The 11646-nt window shown below is 36.0% G+C and overlaps 4 protein-coding genes across 5 annotated transcripts; 2 read left to right on the forward strand and 2 right to left on the reverse strand.

Annotated features, from left to right (window-relative positions):
• Window positions 1–748: 748 nt before the first annotated feature.
• LOC130438923 (hemoglobin subunit beta-like) lies at window positions 749–3595 on the reverse strand. Its single transcript, XM_056771229.1, has 6 exons — window positions 3507–3595; window positions 3333–3421; window positions 2927–3001; window positions 1636–1785; window positions 1310–1532; window positions 749–974 (listed from the first exon to the last, which is right to left on the reverse strand). Exons 4-6 carry the CDS (start codon window positions 1725–1727, stop codon window positions 846–848), a joined length of 444 nt encoding a protein of 147 aa, XP_056627207.1. The 5' UTR covers window positions 1728–1785; window positions 2927–3001; window positions 3333–3421; window positions 3507–3595; the 3' UTR covers window positions 749–845.
• LOC130438924 (hemoglobin subunit alpha-like) lies at window positions 2997–4837 on the forward strand. The gene is made up of 3 exons (XM_056771230.1): window positions 2997–3250; window positions 3351–3558; window positions 3672–4837. Exons 1-3 carry the CDS (start codon window positions 3156–3158, stop codon window positions 3798–3800), a joined length of 432 nt encoding a protein of 143 aa, XP_056627208.1. The 5' UTR covers window positions 2997–3155; the 3' UTR covers window positions 3801–4837.
• Window positions 4838–7809: 2972 nt separating this feature from the next.
• Window positions 7810–10598, reverse strand: LOC130438714 (hemoglobin subunit beta-like). 2 transcript variants are annotated; one of them, XM_056770810.1, is made up of 6 exons: window positions 10541–10598; window positions 10367–10455; window positions 9961–10035; window positions 8670–8789; window positions 8344–8566; window positions 7810–8011 (listed from the first exon to the last, which is right to left on the reverse strand). In XM_056770810.1, exons 4-6 carry the CDS (start codon window positions 8759–8761, stop codon window positions 7883–7885), a joined length of 444 nt encoding a protein of 147 aa, XP_056626788.1. In that variant the 5' UTR covers window positions 8762–8789; window positions 9961–10035; window positions 10367–10455; window positions 10541–10598; the 3' UTR covers window positions 7810–7882. The 2 variants fall into 2 exon arrangements, with proteins under 2 accessions (XP_056626788.1, XP_056626787.1); XM_056770809.1 differs by having other exon boundaries at window positions 8670–8819.
• LOC130438715 (hemoglobin subunit alpha-like) lies at window positions 10160–11563 on the forward strand. The gene is made up of 3 exons (XM_056770811.1): window positions 10160–10284; window positions 10385–10592; window positions 10687–11563. The coding sequence occupies exons 1-3, from the start codon at window positions 10190–10192 to the stop codon at window positions 10813–10815; spliced, it is 432 nt and encodes a 143-aa protein (XP_056626789.1). The 5' UTR covers window positions 10160–10189; the 3' UTR covers window positions 10816–11563.
• Window positions 11564–11646: the final 83 nt, after the last annotated feature.

The raw sequence follows: 11646 nt of genomic DNA on the forward strand, positions 1-11646 counted from the left end.
AATCACAATAAGAGATATAAATGGGGAAATAATTTGTGAACCTTTTAATTGGTAGTCAAAATAATCTAAATCATTATTTATCTATTTATTCAATCGTTCGTTTATTAATTATAATATTTGTTTTTTTAAGTTATTGTTTTTAAGTAGCCTACACATAAAAATGTATGATATTGACAGAGGTGTAAAGAGTACATGAAAACCATACTTAAGTAAAAGTACAGATACCTTGCAGCGAAAATTACTCCTTTACAAGTTACAATTTACCAATTTCAGAAATGACTTCAGTAAAAATCTTAGAGTATCCAATCCAACAAACAGTATACTTGAGTATTTTGCTCTTACTGAATTTAGGCTCAAAGGACCACTAGTCCTTGAGACTTAAGAGACATGTCAGTGAAGAACAAGAAACAGTTGATTCGTGAGAAGAGCAATCGCATTTATTTTCTTAATTCATAATAAGACTGAACACAATCAAATTTGCAACAAATCATGGTCGACACCATAATCTACGTCTACTATAAACACCCAGTCTCGTTTAAGCTCGAGTGCTCGTGTAACAAACTCGTTGAAGAAGGTCTCTTCAATATAACGGACAAATAAAATGAAAATGTTTTGAAAGTGTTTTGGTCCAAAAGTCAGAGATTCGCTAAGCTTTATATATTTTTTATTTAAAATACCCTAGAATCTAATAAATCGTGGCATTCATCGAATTCAGATATAAAGTTATGAGATTTCTAATCATAAACACATGACAAAGTTGCATTGAAGTCTTATTTATTATTATTTATTCATTTTTGATACAAAGCTTTAGACTGACACAACGTTAGTCCATATGTTTAAAGGTCTTAATGGTACTGTCTGCACAGAGCAGAGACCACAACAGCAAGAAACTTCTGCCAGGCAGCCTGCTTCTCAGGTGTGAATGAGGTACCCATGCTGGCGGCAATCACGATAGTCAGGCAATCGGCCAACAGCTGAAAAACAGGATAAGAAAGAATGTCAGCTGGTATTATGTTAAATTGTGTCTGTATTTATATGCATGAACTGAACACTCTAAAATGTTTGGTTGTTTCCAAAATGTAGCATGTACGAATATTTTCGAGGTTAACTTCAACCAACGCTTTGGGTTTATTACATTCTACTCATGGCCAATTTTGCGATTTGAAACAATGCAGGGTTTTTATTGCCATCAAAATTGGCTGGATGTAATCGGGTCAAATTGTGAATTTAATTCGACTGAATCGACATGAAAGCATTCGAAAATGTGTTGGGAGCAACTCCACTTTTGACTGTGTGATGTTCTGCTTACCTTGAAGTTGTCAGGATCCACGCGCAGTTTCTCGGAGTGCAGCACGCTCAGTTCTTTGTAGGTGTTCTTGATGTCGTCCATGTTCTTCATGGCTCTTTCAAGTCCATTAAGCACAACTTTTCCGTGAGCAGCGACCATAGGATTGTTAATGATGGCCTCTGCATTGTACAAGTTTCCAAAATTGCCGAAGTACCGCTGAGTCCAGGGATAGACAATCAAGACCCTAACATAATCAATGCAAAATTAGATTTAAATGAGAATTCATAATTATGTAAAAATACATATGTTGAATATGAACATTGCACATTAGACTTCAAAGACAATACCTGCTTAAGGCTTTGGGACCAGCCTCTTCATAATTAAGTTTGCCAAAAATCTCCTGGATGAAGGCACGCTCTTGTTCAGTCCACACGACCATCTTGTCAGTTTATGGTCTTCTTCTTCTTCTTAGGAATGAGAATCATACTTTTCGTCTTCTGAGGACAGTGTTTATATCATCGGCTTACAACGCGAAGAGTATTGGGCTCACCTGAATGGCTAAAATTTCGCATGGGCGGGACTAATGAAGTAGCGATTAATGTGACGTGTGTATTTTTCTAGAGGTTTGACCTAGTTTTGATCTGTGCAAAAACACCATTGTTTATTAAACAACATGTTCTTTCACGTATAAAGAAAATGCATGGACTATAGCCAAACCTCAAGAAGCAGAGACAAACATTCATGGATTTGCAGGAGAAATAGTGAAAGTCACAAACCTGAATGTCAATTAGTAGCGATAAATCAATTTAGAATTTTACATTTCACTACATTAATTCTCTATTTGTATTCATTAACCCTGAAATATGATCAATGCAAAAACGTGCAATGGCTTTATATAGACAAATACGAAAAAAAGTCTTTAAATAAAAAAAATGATTCAAGTGTTTCCAAAAGTTTGGAATTTTGTATTTTGTATTTTGGCTCTTGGATTAATTGTTTTCTATTTTCATTTTTTTCTGTAAAATGATTTCACAAAATGGCCTACGTGAAATAATTTATTTCTGTGATCTCAGCTGTTGGTTATATCTCATGCACACGTATATTCAAAACGCCTATACCTTATCTCCATTCACAGACTCTCATTTACGTGGCACTCAGAATAAAGAAGATTGGCCCATCTATTAAAAAACTGTGCATCAAAGCCCTGTTTGAAAAGGGCGTGGCTGTTATATCTATTTTCAACCAAACCTAATAAATGAAATGAGCGATTTATAAATCAATTCTGATAAATCAAATCTGAATATTCTACACTTTAAAACAGTGTTTTCAGTTTAAAACGTGCACAAACACAGCCTAATGTCTCTAGTTTGAACGCGAAACATTTTAAACTTTGATGACTTTGTAGTGTCCTACTTGAAAAAGTTTGTAAAATAATGAATAGCCATAATTTAGCAACAATTAGCAACTATGTTTATCGCATATTTATTCAACTATTATTAAATCTATGGGTAAATGCTGTTACATGAGTGAATTTGAGCCATCCATCTAATACACAACGAACTAAATTAGTAGTCAAAACAGCGTTAAAGCGATCCTTAAAGACAATAATTAAATTCAAATTAGGTTGTGGGTTTTTACTTCATGTTGAAGATGCAAACGTGGGTTGATTTGGATCTAGATCCGCTTGACTCCGATAACCTCTGTCACGTTCGCCTAAAATGTAAAAAAAATTCAACGTTCACTGGCAAAATTTTAATCTGACACGTAATTAGTCCCTATCTTGGGTGTGCCTCCCAGCTTCAAACCCTTTAAAAGAGGGCCAACATTTAGATGGGCAAGTCAGCCCTGGAACTTCTGTTCACTCAACATGAGCCTCTCTGCTAAAGACAAAGACACCGTGAAGGCCCTCTGGGCTAAGATCTCACCAAAAGCTGCTGAAATTGGCAATGAGGCATTGTCCAGGTAAGTCATAGGCCTATCTGTGAGTCTTTCTCTATATAATGTAGAATGGAATATGTTTTCAGAAACTTTGTCTAAATTGTACCTTTTCCCCATTTTGCAGACTGTTCGTGGTTTATCCTCAGACCAAGACCTACTTCAGTCACTGGAGCGACCTGTCACCCGGCTCTGCTCCTGTGAGGAACCATGGAAAGAAAGTCATTGGAGGGCTTGGCCTGGCTGTTGAAAAAATAGACGATCTTTTCGGCGGACTGCTCACCCTCAGCCAGCTGCATGCCTTTCAACTGAGAGTCGATCCTGCTAACTTCAAGGTAAACATATATTGAGTTTGACTCCTGATATACTTGCTGTACATTTTAAAGTCAGATTCGTTATTGCTCAAAACTGCGTATAAGTCTTATTTTCGTTAACTTTGTTTTCACAGATCCTGTCCCACTGTATTCTTGTTGTGATTGCCATGCTCTTCCCTCAAGACTTCACACCCGAAGCACACATGGCCATGGACAAGTTTCTTACAAGAGTGGCACTGGCTCTGTCTGACAAATATCGTTAACCAGTTTGACTGTTGTTTGACAACTTGAGAACAGGCTTGAATGATGTTTCACTAAATTTGGTCAAAAACATGGTCTAAATAAATCATACAAAATATGGACACTTTCATAAATGTGTTTTTTGTGCTTTTTTTAGCCTATCCTATATAAAACACTCTTGATTAATATAATTGTATTCTAATTATTAATTGGCGATTGTTTGATCTACACACTCTTCACCACCATGGAACATTTCCTTAAGGATTCTCAAAATTATCATTTTAGCGATGCAAACTCAGATCAAACATAAAAACAGTCTGGAGACAGAATATCCAAAAATTAAGCTCTCTGCTTCTTAGAATGCTCAAACATAATACCTTAGATTTATTTATCTGATGTTTCAAAATATATATAAAAACGTAGACGATAAAATAGTTTTTGGGGGTATTTTAGGATGAACAGGTTAAATTTCCTCAATTAAATTACAATACAGCCTTGATAAAAAGTATAATGATTAATATATTTACTAATAAAAAAAACTTTATCAATCAATTCTGTTAACTAACCCTCACAAGAGGAGGCACAATCACTGATCACAATCTGTCTTTGCACGTGCGGACAACTTTATTTACGTCTTTATATGACGTCTATGGCTGCAATGTCTTAAACAGCTTCTGGTAGTTCCTTATAATTTTTCTTTTCTTTTCATAGGAGAGATTGTCTATATAGCAGCCACACCACCATGCCGAGTTCAATTAACAACAATGTTAATAATATAAACATTTAAAGCAACACATCATTTTCATTTATTTAGCAATGACATTGTGAATGTAAATGTGCTTAAATTGAAAACACCACGTTGTCAACAAATGAACGACACATTTTCAGAAATCTGCTTTGGGCTGCCATAAAAGTTTGCATTCATACATGGGTTTGTTATGCTTTGCTGAAAACTTTATTTAAAGTAAAATAAGAAAAACAAATACTTCACGAAGATCATTATATTTAGATTATAATTTAAAACGATGTACCCAGTTATATTATAATATAATTATTCAACATTCATTCAACATATAATGATCGATTCATTCAACGAATTGTCTATGCAAAAATAAAAAGATGCCCATATGAGGCCAAAAACGAATTACTTTACTGACTACTGGAAAACATCGAACATTTTGGTTGGCTATGGGTAACATCAGTCTTTATGCAGTATCATAAAAACCAAGTAGTGATTCTGTGACATACACAGTTTCAAAATAAAGAATATCTAGGACCTTTAAAACTACAGACGACCTCATGGACGGAGGAATTTTACAAGTTAAAACGATCCTTTATTACTTTAGTATTACTTGTATCTTCTCATCTCCAAGCAGAAGCATGTCAAAACAGTGAAGTAACAATATTTTTGCAACAATGACAAGTAAACAATTTTAACAATGACATTTTGAGAGCAACAATGCAAACTGGCTGTAGGAGAGCAGCAGCCACCACACCACCCAGTACACCCAGTGATAAGTGCAGAAGTTAGTCATCAATGCAGACCCCAAAGCTCTTGCAAGAGTTTAGACATGTGCCAGAAATATCATCTCCATAAAAAGAGTGAGTGACACACTCACTTAATAAAGTTAATAAATTAAATTATGCTGTATAGGATCTATGGTGACCCTGCTAGAATGTTAATATTAACAGTGCAGCCCACATAAATAGGGCTTTTGCTCTTTCCATTTACTGCCCCCAGCAGAACCACCATAGTAATCAGACACGTCATGGAGTTTTCATAAAAGACAGCCTAACCAAGCACTAGTCCTCAATACTTAAGAGACATGTCAGTGAAAAACAGGAAACAGTTGATTCGAGAGAGCAATCGCATTTATTTTCTGAAATCATAATATATGCAGGTTGATGATAACGGGTTGCAATAAGACTGAACACTTCAAAATTGCAACAAATCATGGTCGACACCATAACCTACATCTTTTACAAACACTCAAGACTTATTTAAGCTCAAGTGCTCATATGTAAACCAAACTCCTTCAAAAAAGTCTCTTCAATATAATGGATCAAAATTAAAAAGTCAAAGCCTTTTTGCACGGGACATGCTGGTTTTGGCATCATTACCATCTGCAGTCATGTCCTCATGCCTCATTTTACATATATACAGCCAGCAATTAACAAGTACCTTGTTTTCACCTAAAGAAGCCATGTTGGCAAGTTTTAGTAACTAAGGGCAAAATCCATTAGATAGTGTACCTTCAATGTGATAATGGCAATATTAATTATTCTGTGTCAAAAATAAACTGCTGCAAAAATAGATAGGTGCCATGCAAAATCTAATGTAAATTTGCATTAGTCATTACAAAATGTAGTGGAGTAGAGTAAATGTTGCTAATATCTTTAATACTCAAAACAAAGTAGTCAAAAAGATACTTAAGCACAGTAACTAATTGCATTTACTCAAATACTTTACAACACTGGATATTGATAATTGATAACGACTACTTTATAATAATTGCTTGCCTTGTAGCCATGGGCGTAAATCCCGGGGGGGACAACCCTCGGATGGAGGTGGACGTCCCCCCTCCGCCCCCCCCCAAATCAATTAAACTCGCATTCTCTATTGTCATAATTAGTTTAGGTAAACATAAATATATGTGTGTTATAAGAAGAAAATACAAACGCAAAAAATGCGTTTTAAGTTTAGAAATTGTTGAGGCCCAACCTCCCCTCCCTCTCACAGTGGTTTGGCCCACTGTGTCCTCTCCCCGTTCTTCTCACCTGCGCATTGCGCAACACATTCAAGTCAGGTATGCGGCTCAGTTCATCAGTGGTTGTTGAACTCCAGTAAGAAGACTATTTTATTCACTTTAAATGAAGTGATTCGCTTTAATGTAGTTGATGCTGATTCATTAATAAATTAGTTGTTGCAAAAAATGCTGATTACCGATGTACTTTTTCATGAATCTGCTATGTTAGCATTTAAAACGTTACTTAGCAAGCGTTAGCTTGTGACATAGGAGGTCACACACTACAACTAACATGCCGAAGCCGTTTCCCATACATTGTTTTATTTTTGGCGACCTGGCATCATGTGAACATTAACGCCCACAATTAGCCGCCGATCCTGCCATTCAGGTCCCGTGTCACACACAGCCGTGAACAATTTCTATTGCGCTATATCTATTGCGTCCACATAAGATGCACAGCTTTCATTCAGTTGGAGAAGGTCGTTTTCTCAGCATCTTTTTGTGCAGTATGTGCGCGGCGGATAAGCTAAACATTCAGATTACTGAAACTCGGGTGATTCATCAACGAGTACAACACAGAATTTAAGCATCTGTCACTGTTACTGTTTGTTTGGGTACACTAACATGAACAAAGTTTGTTGGCGGAGGCAGTGCACTACAGGGGAAAATCCAACCACTCATTAATGTCGATGTACGGTGACTTTGTCAGACGATGTCGCAGTATAAATCAGGATAACAAGTGTTTAAAATGTGACTCATTGTTAACATGTAGTATCATGGGTTGTGTGTTTTTATATTTGTTTCTTGTCTTCACAACAGAGACAAAAAATATGTAAATGGTAAAAAGCTTTTTTGTTCACTTGTATTATGTGACAGTTCAGTTCAGTTATAATATGATTGAAAGTCTGCATGATAAACCTATGAACCTACTGCATGTTGTAGTTCGTACAATTTTGACTATTATTTGTGTCCCCTTCAAAAATTGCTCTTGAGAAATTTTATGTATTGACCTACTGTTTAATGAGATTTACGCCCTTGCTTGTAGCTGGTGGGGTCAACTTTTGGGTTCAAAATGGTTTAGGAGAACATTATAAGTTTGGTGATTTTGCTGACTGGGTTAGTGATAGTGCTAAAGTATTTTGGTCAAAAAGTCAGAGATTAACTAAGCTCTATATTTTTTTATTTAAAATGCCCTGGAATCCAACAAATTCAACGAATTCCCGATTTGAAGGTAGCCTATGTGATTTCTAACCATATTTAGTCGAAACACCTGACACAGTTGTACATCAAGTCCTCTTTATTAATTTTAGATACAAAGCTTTAGACTGACACAACGTTAGTCCATATGTTTAAAGGTCTTAATGGTACTGTCTGCACAGAGCAGAGACCACAACAGCAAGAAACTTCTGCCAGGCAGCCTGCTTCTCAGGTGTGAATGAGGTACCCATGCTGGCGGCAATCACGATAGTCAGGCAATCGGCCAACAGCTGAAAAACAGGATAAGAAAGAATGTCAGCTGGTATTATGTTAAATTGTGTCTGTATTTATATGCATGAACTGAACACTCTAAAATGTTTGGTTGTTTCCAAAATGTAGCCTGTACGAATATTTTCGAGGTTAACTTCAACCAACGCTTTGGGTTTATTACATTCTACTCATGGCCAATTTTGCGATTTGAAACAATGCAGGGTTTTTATTGCCATCAAAATTGGCTGGATGTAATCGGGTCAAATTGTGAATTTAATTCGACTGAATCGACATGAAAGCATTCGAAAATGTGTTTGGAGCAACTCCACTTTTGACTGTGTGATGTGCTTACCTTGAAGTTGTCAGGATCCACGCGCAGTTTCTCGGAGTGCAGCACGCTCAGTTCTTTGTAGGTGTTCTTGATGTCGTCCATGTTCTTCATGGCTCTTTCAAGTCCATTAAGCACAACTTTTCCGTGAGCAGCGACCATAGGATTGTTAATGATGGCCTCTGCATTGTACAAGTTTCCAAAATTGCCGAAGTACCGCTGAGTCCAGGGATAGACAATCAAGACCCTAAAATAATCAAAGCAAAATTAGTTTCAAATGAGAATTCATAATTATGTAAAAATACATATGTTGAATATGAACATTGCACATTAGACTTCAAAGACAATACCTGCTCAAGGCTTTGGGACCAGCCTCTTCATAATTAAGTTTGCCAAAAATCTCCTGGATGAAGGCACGCTCTTGTTCAGTCCACACGACCATCTTGTCAGTTTATGGTCTTCTTCTTCTTCTTAGGAATGAGAATCATACTTTTCGTCTTCTGAGGACAGTGTTTATATCATCGGCTTACAACGCGAAGAGTATTGGGCTCACCTGAATGGCTAAAATTTCGCATGGGCGGGACCAATGAAGTAGCGATTAATGTGACGTGTGTATTTTTCTAGAGGTTTGACCTAGTTTTGATCTGTGCAAAAACACCATTGTTTATTAAACAACATGTTCTTTCACGAATAAAGAAAATGCATGGACTATAGCCAAACCTCAAGAAGCAGAGACAAACATTCATGGATTTGCAGGAGAAATAGTGAAAGTCACAAACCTGAATGTCAATTAGTAGCGATAAATCAATTTAGAATTTTACATTTCACTACATTAATTCTCTATTTGTATTCATTAACCCTGAAATATGATCATTGCAAAAACGTGCAATGGCTTTATATAGACAAATACGAAAAAAAATATTTAAATAAAAAAAATGATACAAGTGTTTCCAAAAGTTTGGAATTTTGTATTTTGTATTTTGGCTCTTGGATTAATTGTTTTCTATTTTCATTTTTTTCTGTAAAATGATTTCACAAAATGGCCTACGTGAAATAATTTATTTCTGTGATCTCAGCTGTTGGTTATATCTCATGCACACGTATATTCAAAACGCCTATACCTTATCTCCATTCACAGACTCTCATTTACGTGGCACTCAGAATAAAGAAGATTGGCCCATCTATTAAAAAACTGTGCATCAAAGCCCTGTTTGAAAAGGGCGTGGCTGTTATATCTATTTTCAACCAAACCTAATAAATAAAATGAGCGATTTATAAATCAATTCTGAAAAATCAAATCTGAATATTCTACACTTTAAAACAATGTTTTCAGTTTAAAACGTGCACAAACACAGCCTAATGTCTCTAGTTTGAACGCGAAACATTTTAAACTTTGATGACTTTGTAGTGTCCTACTTGAAAAAGTTTGTAAAATAATGAATAGCCATAATTTAGCAACAATTAGTAACTATGTTTATCGCATATTTATTCAACTATTATTAAATCTATGGGTAAATGCTGTTACATGAGTGAATTTGAGCCATCCATCTAATACACAACGAACTAAATTAGTAGTCAAAACAGCGTTAAAGCGATCCTTAAAGACAATAATTAAATTCAAATTAGGTTGTGGGTTTTTACTTCATGTTGAAGATGCAAACGTGGGTTGATTTGGATCTAGATCCGCTTGACTCCGATAACCTCTGTCACTTTCTCCTAAGATGTAAAAAAAATTCAACGTTTACTGGCAAAATTTTAATCTGACACGTAATTAGTCCCTATCTTGGGTGTGCCTCCCAGCTTCAAACCCTTTAAAAGAGGGCCAACATTTAGATGGGCAAGTCAGCCTTGGAACTTCTGTTCACTCAACATGAGCCTCTCTGCTAAAGACAAAGACACCGTGAAGGCCCTCTGGGCTAAGATCTCACCAAAAGGTGCTGAAATTGGCAATGAGGCATTGTCCAGGTAAGTCATAGGCCTATCTGTGAGTCTTTCTCTATATAATGTAGAATGGAGTATGTTTTCAGAAACTTTTTCTAAATTGTACCTTTTCCCCATTTTGCAGACTGTTCGTGGTTTATCCTCAGACCAAGACCTACTTCAGTCACTGGAGCGACCTGTCACCCGGCTCTGCTCCTGTGAGGAACCATGGAAAGAAAGTCATTGGAGGGCTTGGCCTGGCTGTTGAAAAAATAGACGATCTTTTCGGCGGACTGCTCACCCTCAGCGAGCTGCATGCCTTTCAACTGAGAGTTGATCCTGCTAACTTCAAGGTAAACATATATTGAGTTTGTACATTTTAAAGTCAGATTCGTTATTGCTCAAAACTGCGTATAAGTCTTATTTTCGTTAACTTTGTTTTCACAGATCCTGTCCCACTGTATTCTTGTTGTGATTGCCATGCTCTTCCCTCAAGACTTCACACCCGAAGCACACATGGCCATGGACAAGTTTCTCACAAGAGTGGCACTGGCTCTGTCTGACAAATATCGTTAACCAGTTTGACTGTTGTTTGACAACTTGAGAACAGGCTTGAATGATGTTAATTTGGTTAAAAACATGGCCTAAATAAATGATTAAAAATATGGAAACTTTCATAAATGTGCTTTTCTTTAGCATATCCGATATAAGACACTCTTGATTAATATAATGTTACTTTGATTATTAATTGCTAATTCTAACACCATGGACCATTTCTTTAAGAATTCTCAAAATGATCATTTAGCGATGCAAACTCAGATCAAACAGACTGTATTCTGCAGACAGAATATCCAAAAATGAAGTTGTCTGCTTCTTAGAATGCTCAAACATAATAGCTTCTAGATTTATTTATTTTATTTTACCATATATATATATAAAATGTAGACGATAAAAGAGTTGGGGACGCATTTATGATAAACAGGTTAAATTACCTTAAATTTAATTACAAAGTAAGTAATTCATAAAATGTATTATGATTCATGTATTTACTAATAAAAAGTCCTTTATTAATCAATTATGTCAACTAAACCCTCACAAGAGGAGGCACAACCACTGATCTACAATCTGTCTTTGCACGTGCGGACAACTTTATTTACGTCTTTATATGACGTCTATTGGTGCAATGCATTAAACTGCTTCTGGTAGTTCCTTATAATTTTTCTTTTCTTTTCATAGGAGAGATTGTCTATATAGCAGCCACACCACCATGCCGAGTTCAATTAACAACAATGTTAATAAACATTTAAAGCAGCACATTATTTTCATTTATTTAGCAATGACATTGTGAATGTAAATGTGCTTAAATTAAAAACACCACGTTCTCAACAAATGAACGACACATTTTCA

Source organism: Triplophysa dalaica, chromosome 17 (assembly GCF_015846415.1).
Source record: "Triplophysa dalaica isolate WHDGS20190420 chromosome 17, ASM1584641v1, whole genome shotgun sequence".
Taxonomy (NCBI): Eukaryota; Metazoa; Chordata; class Actinopteri; order Cypriniformes; family Nemacheilidae; genus Triplophysa; species Triplophysa dalaica.

What these genes read in the sequence shown, in the direction of transcription:
- LOC130438923 (XM_056771229.1), bottom strand. Translation starts at nt 1,727, where the DNA reads ATGGTCGTGTGGACTGAACAAGAGCGTGCCTTCATCCAGGAGATTTTT. An exon ending in GGTCCCAAAGCCTTAAGCAG is followed by an intron (nt 1,533 to 1,635) that starts GTATTGTCTTTG and finishes TGATTATGTTAG; the next exon opens with GGTCTTGATTGTCTATCCCT. An exon ending in TGGATCCTGACAACTTCAAG is followed by an intron (nt 975 to 1,309) that starts GTAAGCAGAACA and finishes CCTGTTTTTCAG; the next exon opens with CTGTTGGCCGATTGCCTGAC.
- LOC130438924 (XM_056771230.1), top strand. Translation starts at nt 3,156, where the DNA reads ATGAGCCTCTCTGCTAAAGACAAAGACACCGTGAAGGCCCTCTGGGCT. An exon ending in GGCAATGAGGCATTGTCCAG is followed by an intron (nt 3,251 to 3,350) that starts GTAAGTCATAGG and finishes CCCATTTTGCAG; the next exon opens with ACTGTTCGTGGTTTATCCTC. An exon ending in TCGATCCTGCTAACTTCAAG is followed by an intron (nt 3,559 to 3,671) that starts GTAAACATATAT and finishes TTGTTTTCACAG; the next exon opens with ATCCTGTCCCACTGTATTCT.
- LOC130438715 (XM_056770811.1), top strand. Translation starts at nt 10,190, where the DNA reads ATGAGCCTCTCTGCTAAAGACAAAGACACCGTGAAGGCCCTCTGGGCT. An exon ending in GGCAATGAGGCATTGTCCAG is followed by an intron (nt 10,285 to 10,384) that starts GTAAGTCATAGG and finishes CCCATTTTGCAG; the next exon opens with ACTGTTCGTGGTTTATCCTC. An exon ending in TTGATCCTGCTAACTTCAAG is followed by an intron (nt 10,593 to 10,686) that starts GTAAACATATAT and finishes TTGTTTTCACAG; the next exon opens with ATCCTGTCCCACTGTATTCT.
- LOC130438714 (XM_056770810.1), bottom strand. Translation starts at nt 8,761, where the DNA reads ATGGTCGTGTGGACTGAACAAGAGCGTGCCTTCATCCAGGAGATTTTT. An exon ending in GGTCCCAAAGCCTTGAGCAG is followed by an intron (nt 8,567 to 8,669) that starts GTATTGTCTTTG and finishes TGATTATTTTAG; the next exon opens with GGTCTTGATTGTCTATCCCT. An exon ending in TGGATCCTGACAACTTCAAG is followed by an intron (nt 8,012 to 8,343) that starts GTAAGCACATCA and finishes CCTGTTTTTCAG; the next exon opens with CTGTTGGCCGATTGCCTGAC.